This window comes from Staurois parvus, unplaced genomic scaffold, assembly GCF_062004578.1.
Source record: "Staurois parvus isolate SC_StPar_1 unplaced genomic scaffold, SC_StPar_1.0 ptg000120l, whole genome shotgun sequence".
NCBI classification, from domain to species: Eukaryota; Metazoa; Chordata; class Amphibia; order Anura; family Ranidae; genus Staurois; species Staurois parvus.
The window spans coordinates 7587622-7612062 of NW_028317916.1; the positions used below are offsets into that span (position 1 = coordinate 7587622).

At 45.8% G+C, this 24441-nt stretch overlaps 1 protein-coding gene across 6 annotated transcripts in view; it reads right to left on the reverse strand.

The window, feature by feature from the left end:
- The window catches only part of CADPS2 (calcium dependent secretion activator 2), a 694049-nt gene that overhangs the window by 464012 nt on the left and 205596 nt on the right, over window positions 1-24441 (reverse strand). For all 6 annotated transcript variants that reach the window (XM_089672135.1, XM_089672134.1, XM_089672133.1 and 3 more), the window contains exon 9: window positions 5195-5261. In XM_089672135.1, the coding sequence (XP_089528261.1) occupies window positions 5195-5261 (67 nt within the window). The remainder of the gene's footprint in view (window positions 1-5194; window positions 5262-24441) is intronic.

The window sequence follows — 24441 nt, forward strand, 5'->3', positions numbered from 1 at the left end:
AATACATACAATGTTTCAACCGCTGCATGGAAGGACAGTCCCAGAACTGTCATTAATAGTCTATTTCTGACAGTTCCATGACATTCCCTCCATACAGCGGTTGAAACAGCTGTATGGAGTGAATGTCCCAGAACTGTCAGAAATAGACAGAAACTGTCACAGAACTGTCCTTCTTCTCATCCTTCTCCTTCTTCTCATCCTTCTTCTCATCCTTCTTCTCATCCTTCTTCTCATCCTTCTCCTTCTTCTCATCCTTCTCCTTATCCTTCTCCTTCTTCTCCTTCTCCTTCTTCTCATCCTTCTCCTTCTCCTTCTTCTCATCCTTCTCCTTCTCCTTCTTCTCATCCTTCTCCTTCTCCTTCTTCTCATCCTTCTCCTTCTCCATCTTCTCATCCTTCTCCTTCTCCTTCTTCTCATCCTTCTCCTTCTTCTCATCCTTCTCCTTCTTCTCATCCTTCTCCTTCTTCATCTTCTCATCCTTCTCCTTTTCCTTCTTCTCATCCTTCTCCTTCTGCTTCTCCTTCTCCTTCTGCTTCTCCTTCTTCTCATCCTTCTCCTTCTCCTTCTTCTCATCCTTCTCCTTCTCCTTCTTCTCATCCTTCTCCTTCTCCTTCTCATCCTTCTCCTTCTTCTCATCCTTCTCCTTCTTCTCATCCTTCTCCTTCTTCTCATCCTTCTCCTTCTCCTTCTTCTCATCCTTCTTCTCATCCTTCTCCTTCTCCATCTTCTCATCCTTCTCCTTCTCCATCTTCTCATCCTTCTCCTTCTTCTCATCCTTCTCCTTCTTCTCATCCTTCTCCTTCTCCTTCTTCTCATCCTTCTCCTTCTTCTCATCCTTCTCCTTCTCCTCATCCTTCTCCTTCTCATCCTTCTCCTTCTCCTTCTTCTCATCCTTCTCCTTCTCATCCTTCTCCTTCTCCTTCTTCTCATCCTTCTCCTTCTTCTCATCCTTCTCCTTCTCCTTCTTCTCATCCTTCTCCTTCTTCTCATCCTTCTCCTTCTTCTCATCCTTCTCCTTCTCATCCTTCTCCTTCTTCTCATCCTTCTCCTTCTCCTTCTTCTCATCCTTCTCCTTCTTCTCATCCTTCTTCTCATCCTTCTCCTTCTTCTCATCCTTCTCCTTCTTCTCATCCTTCTCCTTCTTCTCATCCTTCTCCTTCTTCTCATCCTTCTCCTTCTCCTTCTTCTCATCCTTCTCCTTCTTCTCATCCTTCTCCTTCTCCATCTTCTCATCCTTCTCCTTTTCCTTCTTCTCATCCTTCTCCTTCTGCTTCTCCTTCTCCGTCTTCTCATCCTTCTCCTTCTCATCCTTCTCCTTCTTCTCATCCTTCTCCTTCTTCTCATCCTTCTTCTCATCCTTCTTCTTCTCATCCTTCTCCTTCTTCTCATCCTTCTCCTTCTTCTCATCCTTCTCCTTCTTCTCATCCTTCTCCTTCTTCTCATCCTTCTTCTCATCCTTCTCCTTCTCATCCTTCTCCTTCTCCTTCTTCTCATCCTTCTCCTTCTTCTCATCCTTCTCCTTCTTCTCATCCTTCTCCTTCTTCTCATCCTTCTTCTCATCCTTCTCCTTCTTCTCATCCTTCTCCTTCTCCTTCTTCTCATCCTTCTCCTTCTTCTCATCCTTCTCCTTCTTCTCATCCTTCTCCTTCTCCTTCTTCTCATCCTTCTCCTTCTTCTCATCCTTCTCCTTCTCCTTCTTCTCCTCATCCTTCTCCTTCTTCTCATCCTTCTCCTTCTCCTTCTTCTCATCCTTCTCCTTCTCCTTCTTCTCATCCTTCTCCTTCTCCTTCTCATCCTTCTCCTTCTTCTCATCCTTCTCCTTCTTCTCATCCTTCTCCTTCTCATCCTTCTCCTTCTTCTTCTCATCCTTCTCCTTCTTCTCATCCTTCTCCTTCTTCTCATCCTTCTTCTCATCCTTCTCCTTCTTCTCATCCTTCTCCTTCTTCTCATCCTTCTCCTTCTTCTCATCCTTCTCCTTCTCCTTCTTCTCATCCTTCTCCTTCTCCTTCTTCTCATCCTTCTCCTTCTCCATCTTCTCATCCTTCTCCTTTTCCTTCTTCTCATCCTTCTCCTTCTGCTTCTCCTTCTCCGTCTTCTCATCCTTCTCCTTCTCATCCTTCTCCTTCTTCTCATCCTTCTCCTTCTTCTCATCCTCATCCTTCTCCTTCTTCTCATCCTTCTCCTTCTTCTCATCCTTCTCCTTCTTCTCATCCTTCTCCTTCTTCTCATCCTTCTCCTTCTCCTCATCCTTCTCCTTCTTCTCATCCTTCTCCTTCTTCTCATCCTTCTCCTTCTTCTCATCCTTCTCCTTCTTCTCATCCTTCTCCTTCTCCTTCTTCTCATCCTTCTCCTTCTTCTCATCCTTCTCCTTCTCCTTCTTCTCATCCTTCTCCTTCTCCTTCTTCTCATCCTTCTCCTTCTCATCCTTCTCTTTCTTCTCATCCTTCTCCTTCTTCTCATCCTTCTCCTTCTTCTCATCCTTCTTCTCCTCATCCTTCTCCTTCTTCTCATCCTTCTCCTTCTCCTCATCCTTCTCCTTCTTCTCATCCTTCTCCTTCTCCTTCTTCTCATCCTTCTCCTTCTCCTTCTTCTCATCCTTCTCCTTCTCCTTCTTCTCATCCTTCTCCTTCTCCTTCTTCTCATCCTTCTCCTTCTTCTCATCCTTCTCCTTCTCCTTCTCTTTCCTCATCTCCAAGGGCATTTAAATTAAAGGTACAGTGTTCTGCACTAATTTAAAGGCTCTCTGAAGCCTAGAAACCCTTTTTATAAGTCATCTTCGTAGCGAAGAAATTCGCATCGAATCGAATTTCACACTGGAATTCGCCGAATCAGCCGAATCGAATTTTTGAGAAATTCGCTCATCTCTAATTACCATCAAAGGATTTTGTACAAAGTATTAAATACATTTTAGTTAGCATGTTCAATACGTTTTCCCTGTGTCATTCCATTTTATTACACATAACTTAATTTCTGAACTTATTTGTATGTATGGATTGCATGGGTTGTTACCGACGTGTAAAAATTTCATCTCAATAGCACCTTTAGAAATATATTTACAGAGAAAAATGCTGACGTGTTCAATACTTATTTTATCTGGTGTACAGTATATCTAAAAACCTGACCAGAGTTCAAATTTTTTCCCACTTCTACATACTGTAATTTAAAGTGGTTCTAAAGGCTGAATGTTTTTTTACCTTTATGCATTCTATGCTCCCCCCCCCCCAATACTTACCCAAGCTTGATCGAGATCCAGCATTGTGCAAGAGAGCAGCAGCTCTCCTAGATCTCTTCATCCTCATTGGCTGAGACACAGAGACACAGAATAGCAACCACTGGCTCCTGCTGCTGTCAATCACAGCTAGTGAGGAAGAGGTGGAGGGCAGGGCTGAGTCACACTCTGTGCAGCTTGGGAGTGAGCACGCATTAAGGCCCCAAAGAGCAAGCAGTTAGCTATGAGGGGCACTCAGCAGGGGGAGGAGCCAGGAGACAAGGCAGGAGACCCGAAAAGAGGATTTGGGCAGCTCTGTCCAAAACCGTTGCACAGATCAGGTACATTTGATAAGTTTGTTCTTTTTTTTTCTTTTAAAGCTGAACCTTTAGTATCAAGTCAAAAATAATATGATAGATAAAAGATAATTTAGTATCAAGTCAAAAAAATTTGAAAACAGAGGGAAAAAAGCAAAAGAAAAGAAAACTGATACAGCCACCATATCCAATGATTTACATTTTTGGTTTTGGTTTTAATACAATGTTACAATTGACAACACTGTGCAAAGCAGTAGAGCCTAATTTGTTCCCAATGCCCCTCTACCATTCTGAACTCTGTAGAGCATGGTGATTTTAGAAACCTTATAAAAAGAAAGCATTAACATATGTATTCAAGCTGTGTTTGCAAACACAAAATAAATATAATATAGAAGTATATTCATAATAAAGAATTATAATATGTGCCTGATTTTCAAATTTACTTAACCACTTGCCCTCCAGAGGACTTACCCCCTCTCCTGACCAGGCCATTTTTTGCGCTGCGTTAGAACTGACAATAGTGCGGTCATGTTACACTGCACCCAAATGAAATTTACGTCCTTTTTTCCACAAATAAAGCTTTCTTTCTGTGGTATTTGATCGCCTGTGCGATTTTGAGAAAAAAAAATATTTTTAACTTTTTGCTATTAAACATGTCAAGTAAAAAAATGTTAAATATTAAATTTTGTCATAAATTTAGGCCAAAATGTATTCTGCTACATGTCTTTGCTAAAAAAGAATCCCAATACGTGTAAATTAATTGGTTTATGTGAAAGTTATAGCGTTTACAAATGGCGGTATACATACTGGGATTTTTTAAAAAATTTTTTACTAGTAATTGCGGTGATCAGCGACTTATAGCGGGACTGCAGCGGGAATTCTGACACTGGGGAGAACTGACTTGGTGTCACTGACATCCCTGTAACACCAATACAGTGGTCAGTGCTAATAACAAGTACTGACACTGTACTAATGGCACTGGGCAGGAAGGGGTTAACATGTGGGGCAATCAAAGGGTTAATTGTGTGCTGTTTTACTGTTTTCTGTATGTGTGTGCTTCACTGTAAGCACACTGCTTTGCATGGCTCTCCTATGCAAAGCCGTGCATAGCAGTGTGCAGGAGCTGACAGTGGAGAAAACTGTACTGTACTTACAGTTCTCTCCCTCCGTTGGTAATGCTCCTTGATTATCAAGTGCCGGCGAGTAATCACCGGAGGGACCCAGTGATTGACAGCCAAATCCACGAATCATGCGCCCCCTACCCAGAAATGTAAGATCACACACATATATGACATATATGTGATTTTACAATTGTAGGTCGGACAGAAAGCCGTTAAAGTGTGTGTAGGTATTAGAAAAGTTCTGTCTGAGTTTTGCTGTTAATTCGTTAGCAAATTTTTCATTTGTACCTAGGATGAAAACAAGTCAGAGCATGGCGCTGTCTAAATCAGGGACAAGGGAATCACCACAGGCAAACTTGCAAGCAGTTTAGAGGCACTGAGTATTCAAAGTTGCACTGGATGGCTATGTTTGAAGCCCTAGTAATTGTAAGGTTTCCTAGATGACTATTCCGGGACATTTACTCAAGTTCATTTTTAGTTCCAAAACAGATATCACTTTTCACTTTAGCCTTTCATATGAAAACGGAAAAAAAAATAATAAAACAAACCTGAACAAGAACAAAATAACGTTTCTTCCATCGTTTCCAAACTTTTTGTCCCACAGCATGTAAATAACTAAAAGAAAAAAAAGGAAGGCATTGCTTTTATTGATTACTAACAAAAATACACTACATTGAAAGATCAATATAAAAAAGAAATCATTAAGCTGTGTTTAAATAAACCGAAAAAAAAAACATGCTGCAACATGCCTTTACACGCACATTCACTTTAATGGCATCCCAGTATTAGTTCATAGGGTTCAATATTGAGTTGGCCCACCCTTTGCAGCTATAACAGCTTCAACTCTCCTGGGAAAGCTGTCCACAAGGTTTAGGAGTGTGTCTATGAGAATGCTTGACCATTCTTCCAGAAGCACATTTGTGAGGTCAGGCACTGATGTCGGACAAGGCCTGGCTCGCAGTCTCCGCTCTAATTCATCCCAAAGGTGTTCTATTGGGTTGAGGTCAAGACTCTGTGCAGGCCAGTCAAGTACCTTCACCCCTAACTCACTCATCCATGTCTTTATGGACCTTGCTTTGTGCACTGGTGCGCAATCATGTTGGAACAGGAAGGGGCATCCCCAAAAAATTGTCCAAAATGTTTTGGTATGCTTATGCCTTAAGAGTTACCTTCACTGGAACTTAGGGGCCAAGCCCAACCCCTGAAAAACAATCCTACACCACAATCCCCCCTCCACTAAGCTTCACACTTGGCACAATGTAGTCAGGCAAGTACCATTATTCTGGCAACCGCCAGGGACGTCCATTTGATTGCCAGACAGAGAAGCGTGATTCGTCACTCCAGAGAACAAGCTTCCACTGCTCTAGAGTCCAGTGGCGGCGTGCTTTACACCATTGTATCTAACGGTTTGCATTGCACTTGGTGATGTAAGACATGGCTGTAGCTGCTTGGCCATCGAAGCCCATTTCATGAAGCTCTCTACGTACTCTTGTTCTGCTATTCTGACGGCCACACAAAGTTTGGAGGTCTTTAGCTATTAACTCTGCAGACAGTTGGTGACTTCTGTGCACTGTGCGCTTCAGCATGTGCTGACCCTGCACTGTCATTGTCATTTTACGTGGTCTACCATTTTGTGGCTGAGTTGCTGTTGTTCCCAGTTGCTTCCACTTTGTTATAATACCACAAACAGTTGACAACGGAATATTTAGTAGCAAGGTAATTTCACAAATGGACTTTTTGCACAGGTGGCAACCTATCACGGTACCATGCTTGAATTCACTGAGGGGTCCCAATACTTTTGGCAATATAATGTATATGTGATGTCTTGTATCACTTATTTTATTGAGCTTTATTTTTTTCTGGTGATCTTGCCAGTAACACTTATACTTATACAACACTTATATACTGTGCTCTATTCATGGAGGAGCAGTGTGATCTCTCTAGACTTCTGTCCTGATTTGGATTACAAACACTTCCTTTTCTCCTCATCTCCATTACATAGGAAGGAGGTCTTTTGTAGTTCCTAGATGATAGAGAGGAAGGGTTAGAACGCCTATCATGTTTTCATAGCTGTACAGTCCATTGGAGAGATTTCTTCTCACTTCCTGTCCTCTCTGTATGTCTGGGAATGCAGCTATAAAAGCTTATCAATTTTTTACTCTGTTCAAATCTAACAAAGTAAAAAAAAAGCTGTGGGTACAGTTGGACACTAACCCCTTGATGCTGATCGCACGCAAATATGAGGCCTCTCAGCGTCTGGGCCTTGACGCCGAGCGGCAGCATATTTGCGTGCAATTAAAAAATACATATGTGCTGAGAGCGCGCGCCCTGCGTGCTCCCAGCACATATGTCCGCTACTCCAGGAAAGGTCTCGATCTCCCCTTTCAATTGGGACCTTTTCCGATCATGTGACCGCCGTGACGGCAAATCGAGGCGGTCACATGACCCTAAAGCCCTGCCCCACCTCCCGGCTTCTGAAACTCTTAAAGTGCTGGGAGGCGCTGGCGCCAAATTAATCATAATTTAAAAAGTGAAGTAAAGGCTGGAGGTTTTGTACCCTAATGCATTTTCTGCATTAAAGGTAAACAAAAAAAAGTCAATGCTCAGTGCCACCCCCCCCATCATAGTTACCTGAGCCCAATCTTGGATCCAGTGATATGCTCAGAGACAGCCAATGGCTCCTGCTGCTATCAATCAAGAGGTAGCAGGGGTGATCTGCACTCTGTGTGCCAATGGACACAGCACATAAATATCATTCTGCTCAGCAATGTCGTTGTGTGGGCATTAAAGCCCATTGTTTTGCCACAGAACATATGTGTTGGTCAGTTGTAAAGGAGTTAAACAGCATCATCTGGCCCAACAATTTATGAAAACAAAAAATGGCAGACATATGGCACAACTGTGATTAGGGTGTTGTCCAACAGTCAGTGAGATAGTTATTTTAACAAAAAACCACCTCCTAAATAAATGTGATAAACAATAACCCTTAACACAAACAACACCTTCCCCTGAAGGTGTAACAGATTTATATATGTAAAAGTGTTATAAACAAACTTTAAATAAAAACTGTGAAGTCCATCAATCAGTCCATCAAACAGTTATTAACTCTCACTATCCTATAATATCAAAGTTCAAGATGTTCAGAAATTCTTCTAACGAGCTCCCATGTGCATGTACCTCAAAAAAAAGGAAATAATATATAGTGCATTATCCTTTATATAATATAAACTTAATTCATCTCCCACAATCCAGTGACAAATAGTGATAATGGTAAAAAAAACGGTGAAAATAGTGAAATAATCAGTGAAAACACTGTGTGTGTGAGAATCACCCTTCAATACCACACACAGAAAGATATAATTGCAAACTGGTGTGCACTTCTATTCATAGTAAGGGTACCCTTACCAACATTTCAGAAAACACATGCTTATATCAATCCAACAGCTTTCTCAGGATGAATGATCTCCACAATCCTCCCTGGATTGCTGATCCCACTGTTTCCAGGCACTTTACTCCATCCAGGGACAAAACATAAGGAACACAATAGTGTAATACCGCCAATAGTAAAATCAAATGACCTTTATTTGAACTGCTTACATCAAAACAAGCCTTTATGCACGTAATCACTCATAATAGAAACCTCACAGCCATCCAGGAAGAACGTCCAGGTGCTCCAGATCATTCGCGTCCCTTTTCCAAAATGGCCGCCGGTCAACTTCCGGTTCCTGTGTGCGTCTTGTCGTCACTTCCCTTGACGCGTTTCGTCATTGGCTTAATCATAAGGAACACATGTTCCTTATGTTTTGTCTCTGGATGGAGTAAAGTGCCTGGAAACAGTGGGATCAGCAATCCAGGGAGGATTGTGGAGATCATTCATCCTGAGAAAGCTGTTGGATTGATATAAGCATGTGTTTTCTGAAATGTTGGTAAGGGTACCCTTACTATGAATAGAAGTGCACACCAGTTTGCAATTATATCTTTCTGTGTGTGGGATTGAAGGGTGATTCACACACATAGTGTTTTCACTGATTATTTCACTATTTTCACCGTTTTTTTCACCATTATCACTATTTGTCACTGAATTGTGGGAGATGAATTAAGTTTATATTATATAAAGGATAATGCACTATATATTATTTCCTTTTTTTTGAGGTACATGCACATGGGAGATCGTTAGAAGAATTTCTGAACATCTTGAACTTTGATATTATAGGATAGTGAGAGTTAATAACTGTTTGATGGACTGATTGATGGACTTCACAGTTTTTATTTAAAGTTTGTTTATAACACTTTTACATATATAAGTCAGTGAGATAGGTAGGTGTACCGCTCAAATAGGGACACGTACAACTCAAACACCCCCACAAAACTGATCTTTTTGGAAGACAGAACAATGTTTAGTTTACCAAACAACATTTGGAAAATATGAAAAACATGTTGATATGGATTCTCTGGATTGATAAGACCAAAACTGTGCAGGTGAAAGCCAACAAAGATGCCCTGTACCAACTCACAAAACAACATGTCCTTTGGTAAAACACAGTGGAGATTACATTGTTACTGGGATTTTTTTTCATCATCAGGGACAGAGAAACTAGAATGAGCAAAATTCAGGTCAACTATAGAGAAAAAAAAAATCTTTTTTTTTGTTTTACTATATAAGCAGGATAGTAGGACAATGACCTACTACCATGCAGTCAAAGCTACTGTGGCGACTGGTAATCTGACTGAAATGTGTTAGCATAGCCCAGTCAAATCAGAGACCACAATTGAAGAGAAAATCTCAGAAAGTACTTTCAGTTCTGAAATTTGCTGTTCATCAACAGTCTCAATCCAGCCCGACAAAGCTAAAGTAATTTTACCAAGACAAATAAGGAAAAATAGCACGATCCAGATGCGTAAAAAAACCCCAAAACTATAACAATAGCCAAGGGTGATACCACCAAGTACTTGCACGCAACCGTCTGCATTTTTATTTTTGTATCACAATAACAATGTTTTGTAACTTCAAAGTGATGTATATATCAAATAGTAACATCTCCATTAAATCAATTTTATGTCAAGGTTGTAACACTTCATAATATGGAATTTATAATTTATTACACTGAGAAAAAAAAAGCGCACAAATCTTATTCAAGAGACATGGATTAGCTCTTGGTGCAAAGAGTAAAAATGTGTTTGTGCATTTGGATCTAGTTTTGGGCTGCCCACACACTAAAGGCGCAGAACTGAAATGGATATATCCACATAACAGGAGCAACATCCCATTCAAGTCTATAGACCCATAGGGCTAGGGTTCAGTTAAAATATTATAGTGGAGTGCGCATGCGCGGGCGGTCGGAGCGGATACAACTTTGATCGTGTCACACCTTCCTGGCGCCTTGAGGGGCATAATTAGCAGCTCCCAACTCTGTTCCTCTCCACCACTTACCAGGCCTACTTGTGGAGGGGGACCTCCGATGTCCACCCAATCGGCTGGGCAATCTGCGGGCTGCTCCTGCACTGCCTCCATGAAGAAGGGAGGGGGCGGCAAGATGGCGGCCGGCCCTGGCTCCCAGAGCTCTTCAGCTGCGAAGAGAAGCAGTCTACATCACAGCGGGCCCAGCTCTCCTTCCCCAGTCCTGGGGCACATCGTGATGGCTCCCAGGATCACATGAGTGTTCACTCCACTCCCTCTAGCCCCACCAGGTCGCCTCCTCAGGCTGCAGCCCTGTCACCAGGCCACAATTCCCAGGCTTCCTCCCTGCTAGACAGGGAAATGGCTGACATATTCAACAGCCAAATCAGCGGCCAGGATTCAGTTCCTGAACGTCCAGTGGAATCTCCTGCTTATCCTTCCATGACCCCACACTACTCAGGGGACTCTGTTCTTATTGCTTGTTTTGCTGATTTACTTCAAGAGGGAATTGGAAAAAGCTACCACTAAATTAGCTTCTGACCTAAAGCAAGATTTTAGGGAGATTAGAAATTGCCTGGAGAACATTGAAAATAAAGTTGATTATACAGTCCACAGAGTGTCACAGAACTCTACTAAGATTGCAGACCTACAAAATCGCCTTAAGGAAGCCTATGCAAAAATAGACGACCTTGAGAACAGCGCTCACAAGTATAATTTCCAGATTAGAGGTCTACTGGAAACGGTCAAAGATATACTTATATACTATTGGCAGTGTTGGATGCTGCTGAAATCCATACGGAGATAGACCGCATCCATAGAGGTCTGGTCCCCTTAAAACCAGATGGGCCCCCTCAGGATATAATCATAAAACCCCATTTTTTAAGAATTAAGGAGGCAGTGACGCTACACCAGGGAACAACCAGATTTGGCAATCGAGGGATACAAGATTCAAATCTTTGCAGACATTTCTTAAGCTACTATCCAAAAACGGAGGGTGTTAAAACTGTTGCTTTCACCTTTAATTCAAAGGGACATTCGGTATAGATAGAACTATCAATTTCATTTACAATTTGCTTACAATGGCAAATCCTAAGCCTTTTCTACATTTTCTGAAGGAGAAAAATTTTTTGCTAAATTTGGGCTTTGATTCCCTTAGCCCCTCCTCGCAGGTTCCTCCCAAAGTAGACGGCCCTCCTCCTCCACTTCCGCCTCTGTGGTCTTCATCTTCCAGGAAGAAGAAACCTGCTACTCCTCGTCCAATTCCCTAAGGACTCTGCTGGTTGCTAGCTGATTTTCTACAGGGCGGGGACCTCTCCGTGGTCCTTTTGTGGGATGTTGGCCTCCGCCTTTGTTATTTTTTGAATTGTTATTGCGCAGGCTGTGTTTTCTAATCATATCAATCTCTAATTATTTATGAGCTAGAATGTTTACATGCCAAGTACTCTGGCTTTTGATGTTCGGAGCCTTTAATGTCCATGTTCTTTTACAGACCCCATGGTGCTGGGAAGAGTCTAGGTGCTCTCCCTAATCAAAAGACTCTCACCCTGACTTTGTGTTTGGGATATTTGGTATTCCACTGTTTTATGCTGTATATTGTTATTTTGCCACTAAGTTTGATGCTAGCCTTTTTATGGGCTCAGCATCTTTTGTCTTTTCTTTTTCCCGCTTTATGTTCATGGTTTCTATTTGTGGGTTGTCTTGGGATTTCCGATTTGGTCCGGGATACTTGGTATTCACACGGGCGGGGGTACAAGTCTCTCCATCGCTGTTTTGACTTTTTTCAATGTCCACCTTAAGACCTACTAGTAGCATTGTTCACTTACTCTCTCCATAATGTGCAAGGATTGGGATCCTTCGCTAAGCGTCTTAAGGTCTTCTCTCGTTATAAATCCCTAGGAACTGATATAGTTGCGTTACAGGAAACCCATTTTGCTTCCTCTTTTATACCTAGGTATATTTATAGGGATTTCCCTATATGCTTCTTCACTAATGCATCTGAAACAAAATGAGGGGTAGTGCTATTTCTAGCACGACGGTTATCCTTTACCGAATCGAAGGTGATGAGGGACAAAGAAGGGCGATATCTATTGGTCAAAGGTCATTTAGGGGGAAATTTGGTGACTTTTCTGATTTATTATGCCCCTAACTTGAATCAGTTAGCCTTTTTCAATCCTTGTTTCAATTTTTATCACCGGATTTGGAAGGAGATGTAATTTTAGAGGGGGCCTCGAATCTGACTTTACATCAAATGCTAGACAAATCACGTACAACCAAACTTAAATCCCCTCCAAAACAAAGTAGAGAATTTGCACAATTTCTGTACCACTATAATCTGATAGATGCATAGGAGGGAGGCCAATCCTACCTCCAGAGACTACACTCATTATTCTAGAACTCACAATTATTACTCACATATTGCTCATATCTTTCTCCCAACGGAGCTGCTGTCCAAATTAAACTCGGCTAAAATTGTGTCGACGTCCTGGTCAGACAATGACCCGATGATGTTAACGCTTTCTGACTTAACTACGAACCTGGCCAAGCCACATTGGCGATTGAATGAGTCCTTTCTTATCAATGAGTCAACCAGTCTCGAAGTAGTTGATCACTTGAACGCTTACCGTATATACTCGAGTATAAGCCGACCCGAATATAAGCCGATGTACCTAATTTTACCACAAAAAACTGGGAAAAACTATTGACTCGAGTATAAGCCCCATCATTAGTATCAGTGGGAGGAATAGTGCCCCATCATTGGTGTCAGTGGGAGGAATAGTGCCCCATCATTGGTATCAGTGGGAGGAATAGTGCCCCATCATTGGTGTCAGTGGGAGGAATAGTGCCCCATCATTGGTGTCAGTGGGAGGAATAGTGCCCCATCATTGGTGTCAGTGGGAGGAATAGTGCCCCATCATTGGTGTCAGTGGGAGGAATAGTGCCCCATCATTGGTGTCAGTGGGAGGAATAGTGCCCCATCATTGGTATCACTGGGAGGAATAGTGCCCCATCGTTGGTGTCAGTGGGAGTAATAATGCCCCATCATTAGTATCAGTGGGAGGAATAGTGCCCCATCATTGGTGTCAGTGGGAGGAATCGTGCCCCATCGTTGGTATCAGTGGGAGGAATAGTGCCCCATCATTGGTGTCAGTGGGAGGAATAGTGCCCCATCATTGGTATCAGTGGGAGGAATAGTGCCCCATCATTGGTGTCAGTGGGAGGAATAGTGCCCCATCATTGGTATCAGTGGGAGGAATAGTGCCCCATCATTGGTGTCAGTGGGAGGAATAGTGCCCCATCATTGGTGTCAGTGGGAGGAATAGTGCCCCATCATTGGTGTCAGTGGGAGGAATAGTGCCCCATCATTGGTATCACTGGGAGGAATAGTGCCCCATCGTTGGTGTCAGTGGGAGTAATAATGCCCCATCATTAGTATCAGTGGGAGGAATAGTGCCCCATCATTGGTGTCAGTGGGAGGAATCGTGCCCCATCGTTGGTGTCAGTGGGAGGAATAATGCCCCATCATTAGTATGAGTGACACCAATGATGCGGCACTATTCCTCCCACTGACACCAATGACACTTGCTGACCCCTGTTGCAGTATGGTGCTGCTGCAGCCAGCATATGTGGTTGCAGCAGCACCTCTGCACTGCACACTTACCGGCTTTTCCCTCACTCGATTTTCGCGGGTCCGCTCGGCTCCGCCTCCTCGCCCGTGATTGGCCGCCTGTGTACCTTTCCTGAGCTACAGTTCTGGCGGACAATCACTGGTGAGGAGGCAGAGTTGAGCGGCAGGAGTGAGGGAGTGGCCGGAGTGACGGAAGGAGCAGCGCTTCCTGGATGGATCATCGTGGGAGCCAGGTAAGAGACAGCAGCCCTCTGCCCACCCCTGTACGCGCCCCCCTTGACGGAGCCTCGCGCCCCCCCTGCAGACGTTGACTCGAGTATAAGCCGAGGGGGCCTGTCAGGGATCTCCTCAATCCCTGCCGCGATGGTCCCGGCGCAGGCGCAGTGCACCGCCCTCTGCAGGGACACGGGCACTAGGTCCGGGCCGGCCGCAGCGTTCGAGTTCGCGCATGCGCAGTAGAAGCCGCGGCCGCCCGCTGGGCACCAATGGCAGCACAGGGCGGGATATTTAAATGGCCCTGAGCTGTCATTCAGTGCCTTCTGGTCTTCCCTGCATCCTGTGAACCTGTACCTTGTAAGTTTTGACCCGGATTGTACCTGACCTTGCTGCTTTCTCCTATTCTGACCCTTGCTTTGCCTGACCTCTCTCTTGAATGCCCCTGATTGGATTTGACCTGCTGTTGCTGACCTGGCGTGTGACCCGACCATTCTATGCCCGCTGCCTTGTACCTTGCCGTCCTCTCTGTTACCGACCCGGCCCGTCTGACCTTGCTCATCCATCCATCCATCCCTTGCAGTGGGGTCTTCTGACCTCCTCACATCAGACTCTTCCCCTTGGGAGCCCTTGGCGCATACCACTACCACTGACGGACGCACCCAGTAGCGACGACCTGGTCTCGGGGGGCTCCAAGTCCATCCCCACCATCAGGGGCCCTGGTGAACAAGCACCCTGGGACTTAGATTCCGTGCGCTGGGGACGCCTATTCAGTGGAGTGCTAGTGGTACCGCCAGGCGGTCCCTTACAGTACCAGAAGGCCATGACTGAGTCTAGAGGAGGGCCCTCGCCGCTTGAGGAGATCTGCAGGCACCTGTCTAATTTGACACAGGCCGTATCGGCCCTGCAGGATAGATGTCAGCAGATTGAAACCCAATTCCAGACCTGCACTATATCCGTTCCTGCCCCACAGTGTCATGGAAATTTTGTATTGTTGGTCGAACTTTAAATGTGTCATGTATTCGTGTTATTCATATGTCTCTCGTGTGGCTTAATTAAAGCTCTGAAGGCTGCAATTGGGCCATGCGCATGTACAATGTATGTATTACAGTACTCAGCTTGGTAGTGGATGAGATGGCAGATCTGCGCTTATAGACCGGCGTGTATACCACCACGGCATTCCATGCGAATGCTGCTGTCAGTAGACCGTGGGCCTGTATCCACATATCAGCAGCATGGTACCACATGGGCTTCATAACGCAATGCGCAAGCGGTGTGAACTCCACGTGTAGGCTTATGCATATCTTACAACCCATTACCAACTTGAAACTGTATCTTGGATGGATGTGTTTTAATAAAGATCGTATCGGGCCCATCCAGGTACAGACTGATATTTTTAGGGAGATGCTTGTGCAGAGAATTTTACATACCAATAGAAGCTAGTAGGACAGGAAATATGACCTCAGATGGCTCATAGGGGGGAAGGGGAGGAAGTCTGCTGACCTCAGAAGGTTCATGGGGGAGGACCAGTGATAGATAATAGCAAAGGCTATGCTCCAATTGGAATGTACATCTTCTGTATAGGCAATCCCCATTGCATTGTTCGGTGGGAGGGGTTTGACTTTATTCATGTGGGGGGCATGTGTGTATTTTTAATAAAAACAGAGAGCTGGGCCTAAAGCCGGCCCTTATGTGAGTTGCAACCAGCCTTAGAGTGTCGTGTGATCATTCTAGGGTAACGGAGCTCCAATCACCCACAAATTCAACAGAACCAAAGTATTTGGATGGGCAGGAATCGTGTAGTTTGGCTGCAGTCCTGGTAAGCGAGATTCGCACAGCTTTATGGGGGATTTCTGCGCATCCAACTGCGAGTACTCACGGTAAGGAGAAATTCGTTAAAGCGAATTTCCAAGACAGTTTGGCGAGCCTGGTGGATACTAACGCGTATTCTTGCGTAGCTAACCTAGAACGAGGGGGGAATGGCCATCATGAACTAGCAAAAAGTATGCCGGCACATTTCAGGTCTCTCTGCCATTAAGAGGATCGCTTTTTGCGTGTTCGTGTGGCTGATTTCGCTCTCTGTTAGCTAACAAGAAATACCGCTTAACAAGGACCTCGTTTTTTGTCCTAAACTCTTGATTTGTGGGTGAAAGACGAGGGTTTGTCTCTGCTGAGAGCAGCAGGGGGGTGGGTTTGGTTGGCTGGATTTGGTCAAGTTTAAAAATCTTCCAACCAAAAATTAAACGGGTATATGTTTTAGTGGGTAAAAGTTGTTGCATAGTGTTAGGTAAGTATTTGTGGGCTGTAGGTACTGTGGTGATTGCTTTACCCCCTCCACGTGAGGTAATTATTACAGTGCTGAAAGGCTTAGGTTAATTGTTAACTGTTGTAAGATCTCTGTGTGTATGTGATCTGTACAATGTTTTGTGGTACTACTGCTCCCAGCAAGCATGCAGCAGGGGGTCCTTTCTGTTACATGTGCATGTTAGTGTGATATGTTGGTGTTTTATGTCCGTTCTGTGATTGTGCCCAAATTGTGTTGTATGTGTACTTCATATTGTTGTGTAATTGTCCAGTGTATGTTCTGTCTAAAAGTCTGTTTTATGTAAGAGGCAATTTTGAGGCTAGAGTCTACCATGTGTTTCTCTGTGGGGGGTCATTTTCTTGACTAAACCACATGGACTCCTTTTGTTTGGTGGCCATTTTGTTGGCTACCAAATGTGCAGTAATCTCTATGCAATGTGCATGAAGTTTCCTATATGCATTTGACCCATATTGTGTTTTTAATCCAAATTTTTTACAGTTTCATTTGTTTGCTTTTAGCTTTAAATTTGCGTATTGCCAGCCAATTTAAAGTGTATTAAGCGAGTTTTCCCTTCACGTGTTCCACATTTAATGAGCGCGGTGTAGTCTGGGTTTTTGCACATAGATTTCTTGTATAGTGATTATGTTTTTCTTGTGTTTTTCCTGTTAAAAGTAGTTCCTTATTGTAAAGCGGGTTTGTTTTAAGCTGCTGTGTCGCGTGTTTCACGTCCAGCAGACTTTTTGTGTAAACGGTTCTAGGTGGTTGCAGTAAAGATTGCGTGTATAACGTGGATCGTTTAGCGGTGCTGATAGGAGTGATTTTTGCGTCAGCAACAAGGTTACTTTTGGCGCAGTTTTTCGGTTTACCTCTGTGTAATTGTTTTACTGTGAAACGTCCCGTGTTTTTCATAAGGATCCACTTTGTCCTTTTTAACAGTTTTTCAGGTTGAAAAAGGGTTTTTCTGTGTGTATTAGGAAAGTTTTTTCCTTTACACAAATTTCCTAAAGGTCAGTTAGCAGGTTTCTGCCCAACCAGTGACCCCTAAGTAACATCCAAGAACCCCTCTTTTTGTTTTGACTTGTGTTAGCTACTGTGTGCAGGGAGAGAAAAGCCACTTTCATCATTGTGCGGTGTGGCCTGCCAAACACAGTGGGTGATGAGAACCACATAAATTACGCTGTGTGAGTGGGCGGTCCAGGGAAGTCCTGGTCACCACAAACACTTCGGGTGGTCAGGATCACACAAATTGCGCTGTGGGAGTGGGAGGTGTGCTCTCAGTCTGACCGCCACTTGATGCGCTTCGGGTGATCGATAAGTATCACATAAATTACGCTGTGCTGGGAAAGTGGTGGAATCAGGCCTCTCGGTAGGATCCCACCGAGTGCTCCAGGGGGTAAACAGGTACCCGGACGCGGGATATATACCAGTGACTAGTCACGATGGGCAGTAGTCAGTCCATGAAGAGAGAGGGGGAACCAGCCCTCTTCAGGGTAAGGACAGCTGCACAACTGATGAAGGTGAGTTTGGGGGGGAAGTCTACAGAACCCCTCAAAAGGTGGAATAAATGGTCGAAGGGTACCAGATGGGAAATTCCCCGGGAAGGTACATTTGACGCATGGAGGTGGGAAAAATTCATCTCTGAATTTGGACCACGGATGCAGGCGTCAGAACTAGAGATCGCACAGCTATGGCTTCACAGGTCAATCCGATTAGGGAAGCAGGGCATACATAAACTGGTGTCTGTCCGGAAGAACCAGGTGATGTATACCTGGCCTCCAGAGGGAATAAAACAGGAGGATCCAGTGTCAGAGGTGGAAGAAGCTCTTTCAGGGCTGACTCTACTAAGGCAGGCAGGATCAGGGTCTGCTGGGGTCCCCCAACAACCAACAGTGGCTGAGATAAGTATAACTGCACCTGTCTCTTCTGTTAGTGACGTCACTCTTGACATACCTTCTGTGTCTTCTGTCTCTATGCCTCAGCCTCTGCCTCTACCTCTCCCTTCTCCCTGCTTCACCCCAGCTCCTTCTGTTTCCAACTATGAAGCCTACTCAACAACCGATTTGCAGACTATCTGTGAATCAAGGGGAATAGACACCCGGTTAAAAAAACAGGGCGGATTGCATCAAAGCGCTACGAACCACTGATCAGACCCCTGCCCCCCAGCTATACCCTGATCTGAGGGACCTCAAACCTGAAGGTGCAGTAAGCGAGGTGGTTAATCTAAGCCCACCGATGATGCTGGGTCAGCCCTTGCACTCTTCCCGGACCGAGGCCTATCCAGTCAGGGTGCAGCAATTTGAAGGTCCTCCCAATGCACGGGGGGAACGGACTTTAGGGGAACGGGTAGTTTGGCATGTCCCCTTCACCCCGGCAGAGATCCGCACTATTCTGGCTGAGCTCCCGGACTATCGAGTCAATCCGAGAGGATTTGCTCGAATGTTTGGACAAAACCAGTTCAGCTATGGTATGAGCGGGTCAGATTGTGCACAGATCCTACGGGCAAAGGTGGGCATGGAAGTGGCCAGTACAGTGATTGCAGGGTGCTCTATAACCACGCATGAGGAGATGACTTCAGGGGGCAAAGAGTTCTGTACACAGCTAAAGGCAAAGCTTCCAGAAATGTATGGTGCTACCTCTACTACGGACATGATGAAGCTCACCCAGGGTCCTAATGAGGAAAGCGCCTGCTTCTGGCGCCGTCTCAAGCAGACGGCACTGGATGCAGATCTGGAAGTTGGACCTGATGCTCCAACTGAAGGGGTAAAGGTGACCGCGACGCACATTCTGTTGCGGGCCAAATTTTTGGAAGGCATCGATACTAAAATTCGGGAAAGGCTGGTTCTGGCCCGACCCGAATATAATGAGATGTCTATCCCTGCTATCCTTTCCACTCTTGCGGCAATAGAGAGGGAAATGGATAGAAGAAAACAAGACAAGGCCAAAGTTCTTATGTCCCAGACCCCACACGAAAAACCAAGGGATCTGGGTCACAGGAAGGATAGGCCCCCACCCAGGTGCTTCCAGTGCCACCAAACGGGGCACATGAGGAGGAGCTGTCCCCAATTACCTAAAGGTCGGTGGCAGTTCATTCCTGATGAGTCCTCCGCCCCTATGACCACCATGGTAAGTAACTCCTATGAATTCTCATAGGAAGTTGACAAATCGGTGTCGGCCCAGATCCATCTTTTTCTAGAGGAATTAAAATATCCCCTCCCTTGCCTCACTGACACCGGTGCAGCAAGAACGGTCCTGCGAAAACAGGACATCCAAGGCAAGGTACCCCTCTCAGGGGAAAGCCCTCCTAACCCCTACTAACCTCACTATCAAACGATGCACTATTCTTAACCCAGCTTCTCTTCTTCCTGTGTCGGAAGATGAGAAGGGGGGGGAGGACAGCAATGACAGTGCTGAATTTTGCAACACGACTAACAATACTAACACCTCTTCTGCTAACATGTCTTCTTTGTCCACTACTAATCTCTCTTCCAAAGGACACGACTGCATTTCTTTGGTGGAACTGGAGTCAGCAGCGACACACCCCATATCACCCCGAGAGTAGCGGTAAGGTTGAACGTCTTCCGATACCCAAAAACCTTGGCCTGAGTGTCTCCTCATTGCCCTCTATTCCATCCGGAATGCCCCTCGGCAACCACATGGGCTGTCACCCTACGAGGTGTTGTTTGGGGGACCTCCCAAAACAGGGTTGTACTTTCCTCAACAGTTGTCGTCTTTGCATTCACAGCTTACAGGTTATGTGCAATCTCTGCAACGGGAGCTGCAGAAGATACACCATCGGGTTCGCGAATCGCTCCCCGATCCAAATACAATAACAGGTGTTCTTTCTATTGAGCCAGGTGATTGGGTCGTCCTAAAGAAACATCAAAGAACCGGACTCGAGCCACGGTTCACCGGACCATACCAAGTCCAGCTGACGACACCTACCTCACTCAAGCTCGAGGGACGAGACAACTGGGTGCACGCAAGCCACTGCAAGAAGCTTCTCAGCTACACCAGAGAATGAGGGGTGTCATTTTCCTTTTTCTTTTTGTTTGTATGTCATACATGTGTGTGAACGGAGGAAAAGATGGCAGATACCCCAACCTTTTATTTAAAATGCACCTGCGTTTAGCCAGAACCGCCAACAAAACCAACTGTTGGGTATGCTCAAAGCCCCCACCCAGTCATCACATGTCCGCAATGGCCGCTGTTCATGCCCTATATGACATCCGCGTCGGCATGAAAAAGCAAGGGACCCCTGGTCAGCCCCCACGTAGACATTTGTCGGTAGAACTTAATGACACATTTTTAGCAGGTAACATCAGTTTTAGCACCAATATTAGCTCTAGCTCCTGTAGGACCCTCGTCAGTCCATTATGGGTAACTGGGCAGCTAGGCAGCCCTCAGGTGTGCTTTAACATCAGCTTTGGCACAGGTAACAAGTTTGTTGGGACTACCACCTGCGAGGGAGGTATAACTGTCAATCTGACTAACCAGACTTCCTTTCTGAGTAACCACACTGACCGACCAGACCACGTGTGTTGGAAGGACGGATGTGGTGTGCAGACTGAGGGAGCAATCCCCCAGTCTGTGCAACTGTTGCTCAGTGCCAGAGGCCGAACGAGGAACTCCTCCTGCTCTGCTCTGACAGGTCCATACTATTTTCTGTGTGGTTCGGCAGCCTATAGAACATTTCCCCAGAACGCGAAAGGTTCGTGTGCCCTCATAAAGCTAGTCCCCGCATCCTATGTAGTGATGGACCATGAAGAGTTGATGGTCCACAAGAAGGTAAGGATGGCAGGGAGAGTTCGCAGGGAACTGTTCTCTGAGGGCGACCAGGCATGGGCTTGGTTCCCCTCATGGACAGGATGGGGAATAGAACTTATGAAGCGCCTGAACAATTTTTCTGTCATCGTGGATAGTATGTTTAACGAGACCGTAGAGGCTGTCAGAGAAATTGCCCAAGAACAACGGCAGATGGGAATTTTAGTGCTTCAGGAGAAGATGGCCCTTGATTACCTTTTAGCCGCCAAAGGGGGGTTCTGTGAGTTCATCGGAGAGGATTGTTGTACTTGGATAGAAGACACCGATGACAAGGTCCAGGCCCATATGGACAAAGTTAGTGAACTACAGGGAAAAGCTAGAGCTATAGCTAGTGAGGGTTGGAATCCGTTCAAGGGTTTGGGAGGATTGGGAGATTTCCTGTTCTCCATCGGATCTTGGTTGAAGGAAGTGGGAGTGTATATCCTGATGCTTCTCTTTTTCATCTGCCTTTTATATGCCGCGGTGAGATGTTCCTGTTGCCTCATCGACCGTGTAAACCAAGCTCGGGCAGACGACCACATCTCCATGCCCGCTCCTGGGATCCCACTCCAACCACTGATCGGAGGAAGACCTCACCAACCATCCACCTTCTCTACAGATTACGTCCTGGCTTCCCTCTAATTTAATCTCTCTGAAGACCACATTCTCCAAGACCTTCAAGCAAGCTTCAAGCCTCATCATGGTTTGTGTCTGCGATTTGGAAAACTGTCTGGGTCGAGACCAGCCTTGTGTGGCCCCGTCTGCAGGGGCAATTTGAGAATCTGTTGCTGGATCTCCCCAGACCACCGTGGGATCACAAGCTTTATTCATACCACAAGTCTGTTTGTGGTTTTTGCAAGAGCCTTCCTGTAGTGAAGGTTCCAACGCTCTTGAGGATCATCGCTTCAATCAAGCCTGTTTGCGTCGAGTCTGCGTCGGGTCTCGTTGTTTCAGGTACCCCGTGGAGCTTTATTCTCAGGGACAACTACAGGAACTCTTTGAAGTTTGAGACTACACCCATCAAGCTGAAGAAGATCAAGAAGGGACACGAGGAGAATATGATAAAACAGGAGGGAATGTCATGGAAATTTTGTATTGTTGGTCGAACTTTAAATGTGTCATGTATTCGTGTTATTCATATGTCTCTCGTGTGGCTTAATTAAAGCTCTGAAGGCTGCAATTGGGCCATGCGCATGTACAATGTATGTATTACAGTACTCAGCTTGGTAGTGGATGAGATGGCAGATCTGCGCTTATAGACCGGCGTGTATACCACCACGGCATTCCATGCGAATGCTGCTGTCAGTAGACCGTGGGCCTGTATCCACATATCAGCAGCATGGTACCACATGGGCTTCATAACGCAATGCGCAAGCGGTGTGAACTCCACGTGTAGGCTTATGCATATCTTACAACCCATTACCAACTTGAAACTGTATCTTGGATGGATGTGTTTTAATAAAGATCGTATCGGGCCCATCCAGGTACAGACTGATATTTTTAGGGAGATGCTTGTGCAGAGAATTTTACATACCAATAGAAGCTAGTAGGACAGGAAATATGACCTCAGATGGCTCATAGGGGGGAAGGGGAGGAAGTCTGCTGACCTCAGAAGGTTCATGGGGGAGGACCAGTGATAGATAATAGCAAAGGCTATGCTCCAATTGGAATGTACATCTTCTGTATAGGCAATCCCCATTGCATTGTTCGGTGGGAGGGGTTTGACTTTATTCATGTGGGGGGCATGTGTGTATTTTTAATAAAAACAGAGAGCTGGGCCTAAAGCCGGTCCTTATGTGAGTTGCAACCAGCCTTAGAGTGTCGTGTGATCATTCTAGGGTAACGGAGCTCCAATCACCCACAAATTCAACAGAACCAAAGTATTTGGATGGGCAGGAATCGTGTAGTTTGGCTGCAGTCGTGGTAAGCGAGATTCGCACAGCTTTATGGGGGATTTCTGCGCATCCAACTGCGAGTACTCACGGTAAGGAGAAATTCGTTAAAGCGAATTTCCAAGACAACAGGCCGCGGTCCCCACACCCCCAGCCGTAGCAGCCCCTGTGCTGATGTCTGGGGCATCCGCACCACTCCCGGCGGCTGAACCCCGAGTACCCTTACCGGAACGTTTCCATGGGGACCGCACACGCTTCAGATCATTCCGCGAGTCCTGTCTTCTCTATTTTGAGTTACAACCCCGGACCTTCGTGACTGAATCAGTGAAGGTGGGGTTCGTCATCTCCCTCCTGCAGGGTGAACCCCAAGACTGGGCCCACCGATTACGGGGAAAAAATGACCCTCACCTTAGTTCGGCTGCCATCCTTTATGATGACCCACAGCGGGCAGCTTCTGCTGAAGCTACTTTGTACACGCTCCGGCAAGGCCGCTGAGCGGCGGAGGAGTACGCGTCTGAGTTTAGGCGCTGGATGGGGGACACACGCTGGAACGAGTTCGCACTCCTGCATCAGTTCTGTATAGGCCTATCAGAAGGCCTGAAAGATGAGCTCGCCCGGGTGCAGGTACCTGAGACTTTAGAGGACTTAATAGCACTGACCATTAAAATTGACCGTAGACTGCGGGAACGCAGGTTTGAGAGGTCTGGCCAGGGTCATGGAAATCCCTGGGGGTCATTTCAAGGTCCCAGTCAAGCACCTAGGCCAAACATCCAGAACCGGCCACCTGGAGATATCCCTGAACCCATGCAACTCGGCCTGGCACGGCCTAAACTATCTCCAGAGGAACATCAGCGCAGACGATCCCAGAACCTGTGCCTCTACTGTGGTGAAGCTGGTCATATGGTACGATCCTGCCCGCAGAAACTGAGTAAGTGCACCTCTTCTTCCTTATCCATTGGCAATGTTGGTCCATCCCAATACTTAGTGGTACCCCTTTCCTTTCAGCTTCCAGAAAGGACCGTGGAAGTATCGGCCATAATTGATTCGGGGGCATGCAGCTGCTTCTTGGACATTAATTTTGCTCACCAGCAGGGTATTCCTCTCCAATTTAAACAGAAGGGGTTCAATATTTATTTGGCCAACGGTTCCCGAATAAAATCGGGGGTAGTGAACCAGGAAACCCCCTCCATCACCACTGTCATTGCCGGCCAGCACCAGGAACTCCTCCGCCTGGATGCTATAGCTTCACCCCTCTTCCCAGTCATTCTGGGGCTCCCATGGTTACGGGCCCATAACCCCCAGATTGACTGGGAGACCGGAGTAATCTCGTTCCCTTCCCCATACTGTCGGGTATACTGCCGCACTTCGGGCCCGGGGGTCCCCCAAATCCTCCTGTGCTCTGAGGGGGAAGCTGAATTAAAACAAGTAATCCCTGCAGTCTACCATGAGTTTCTAGATGTGTTCAGCAAACGGGGAGCCGATACTCTACCCCCCCACCGCCCTTATGACTGTCCCGTTGACCTGTTACCCGGCTCAGAAATTCCTTTTGGGCGAATCTTCCC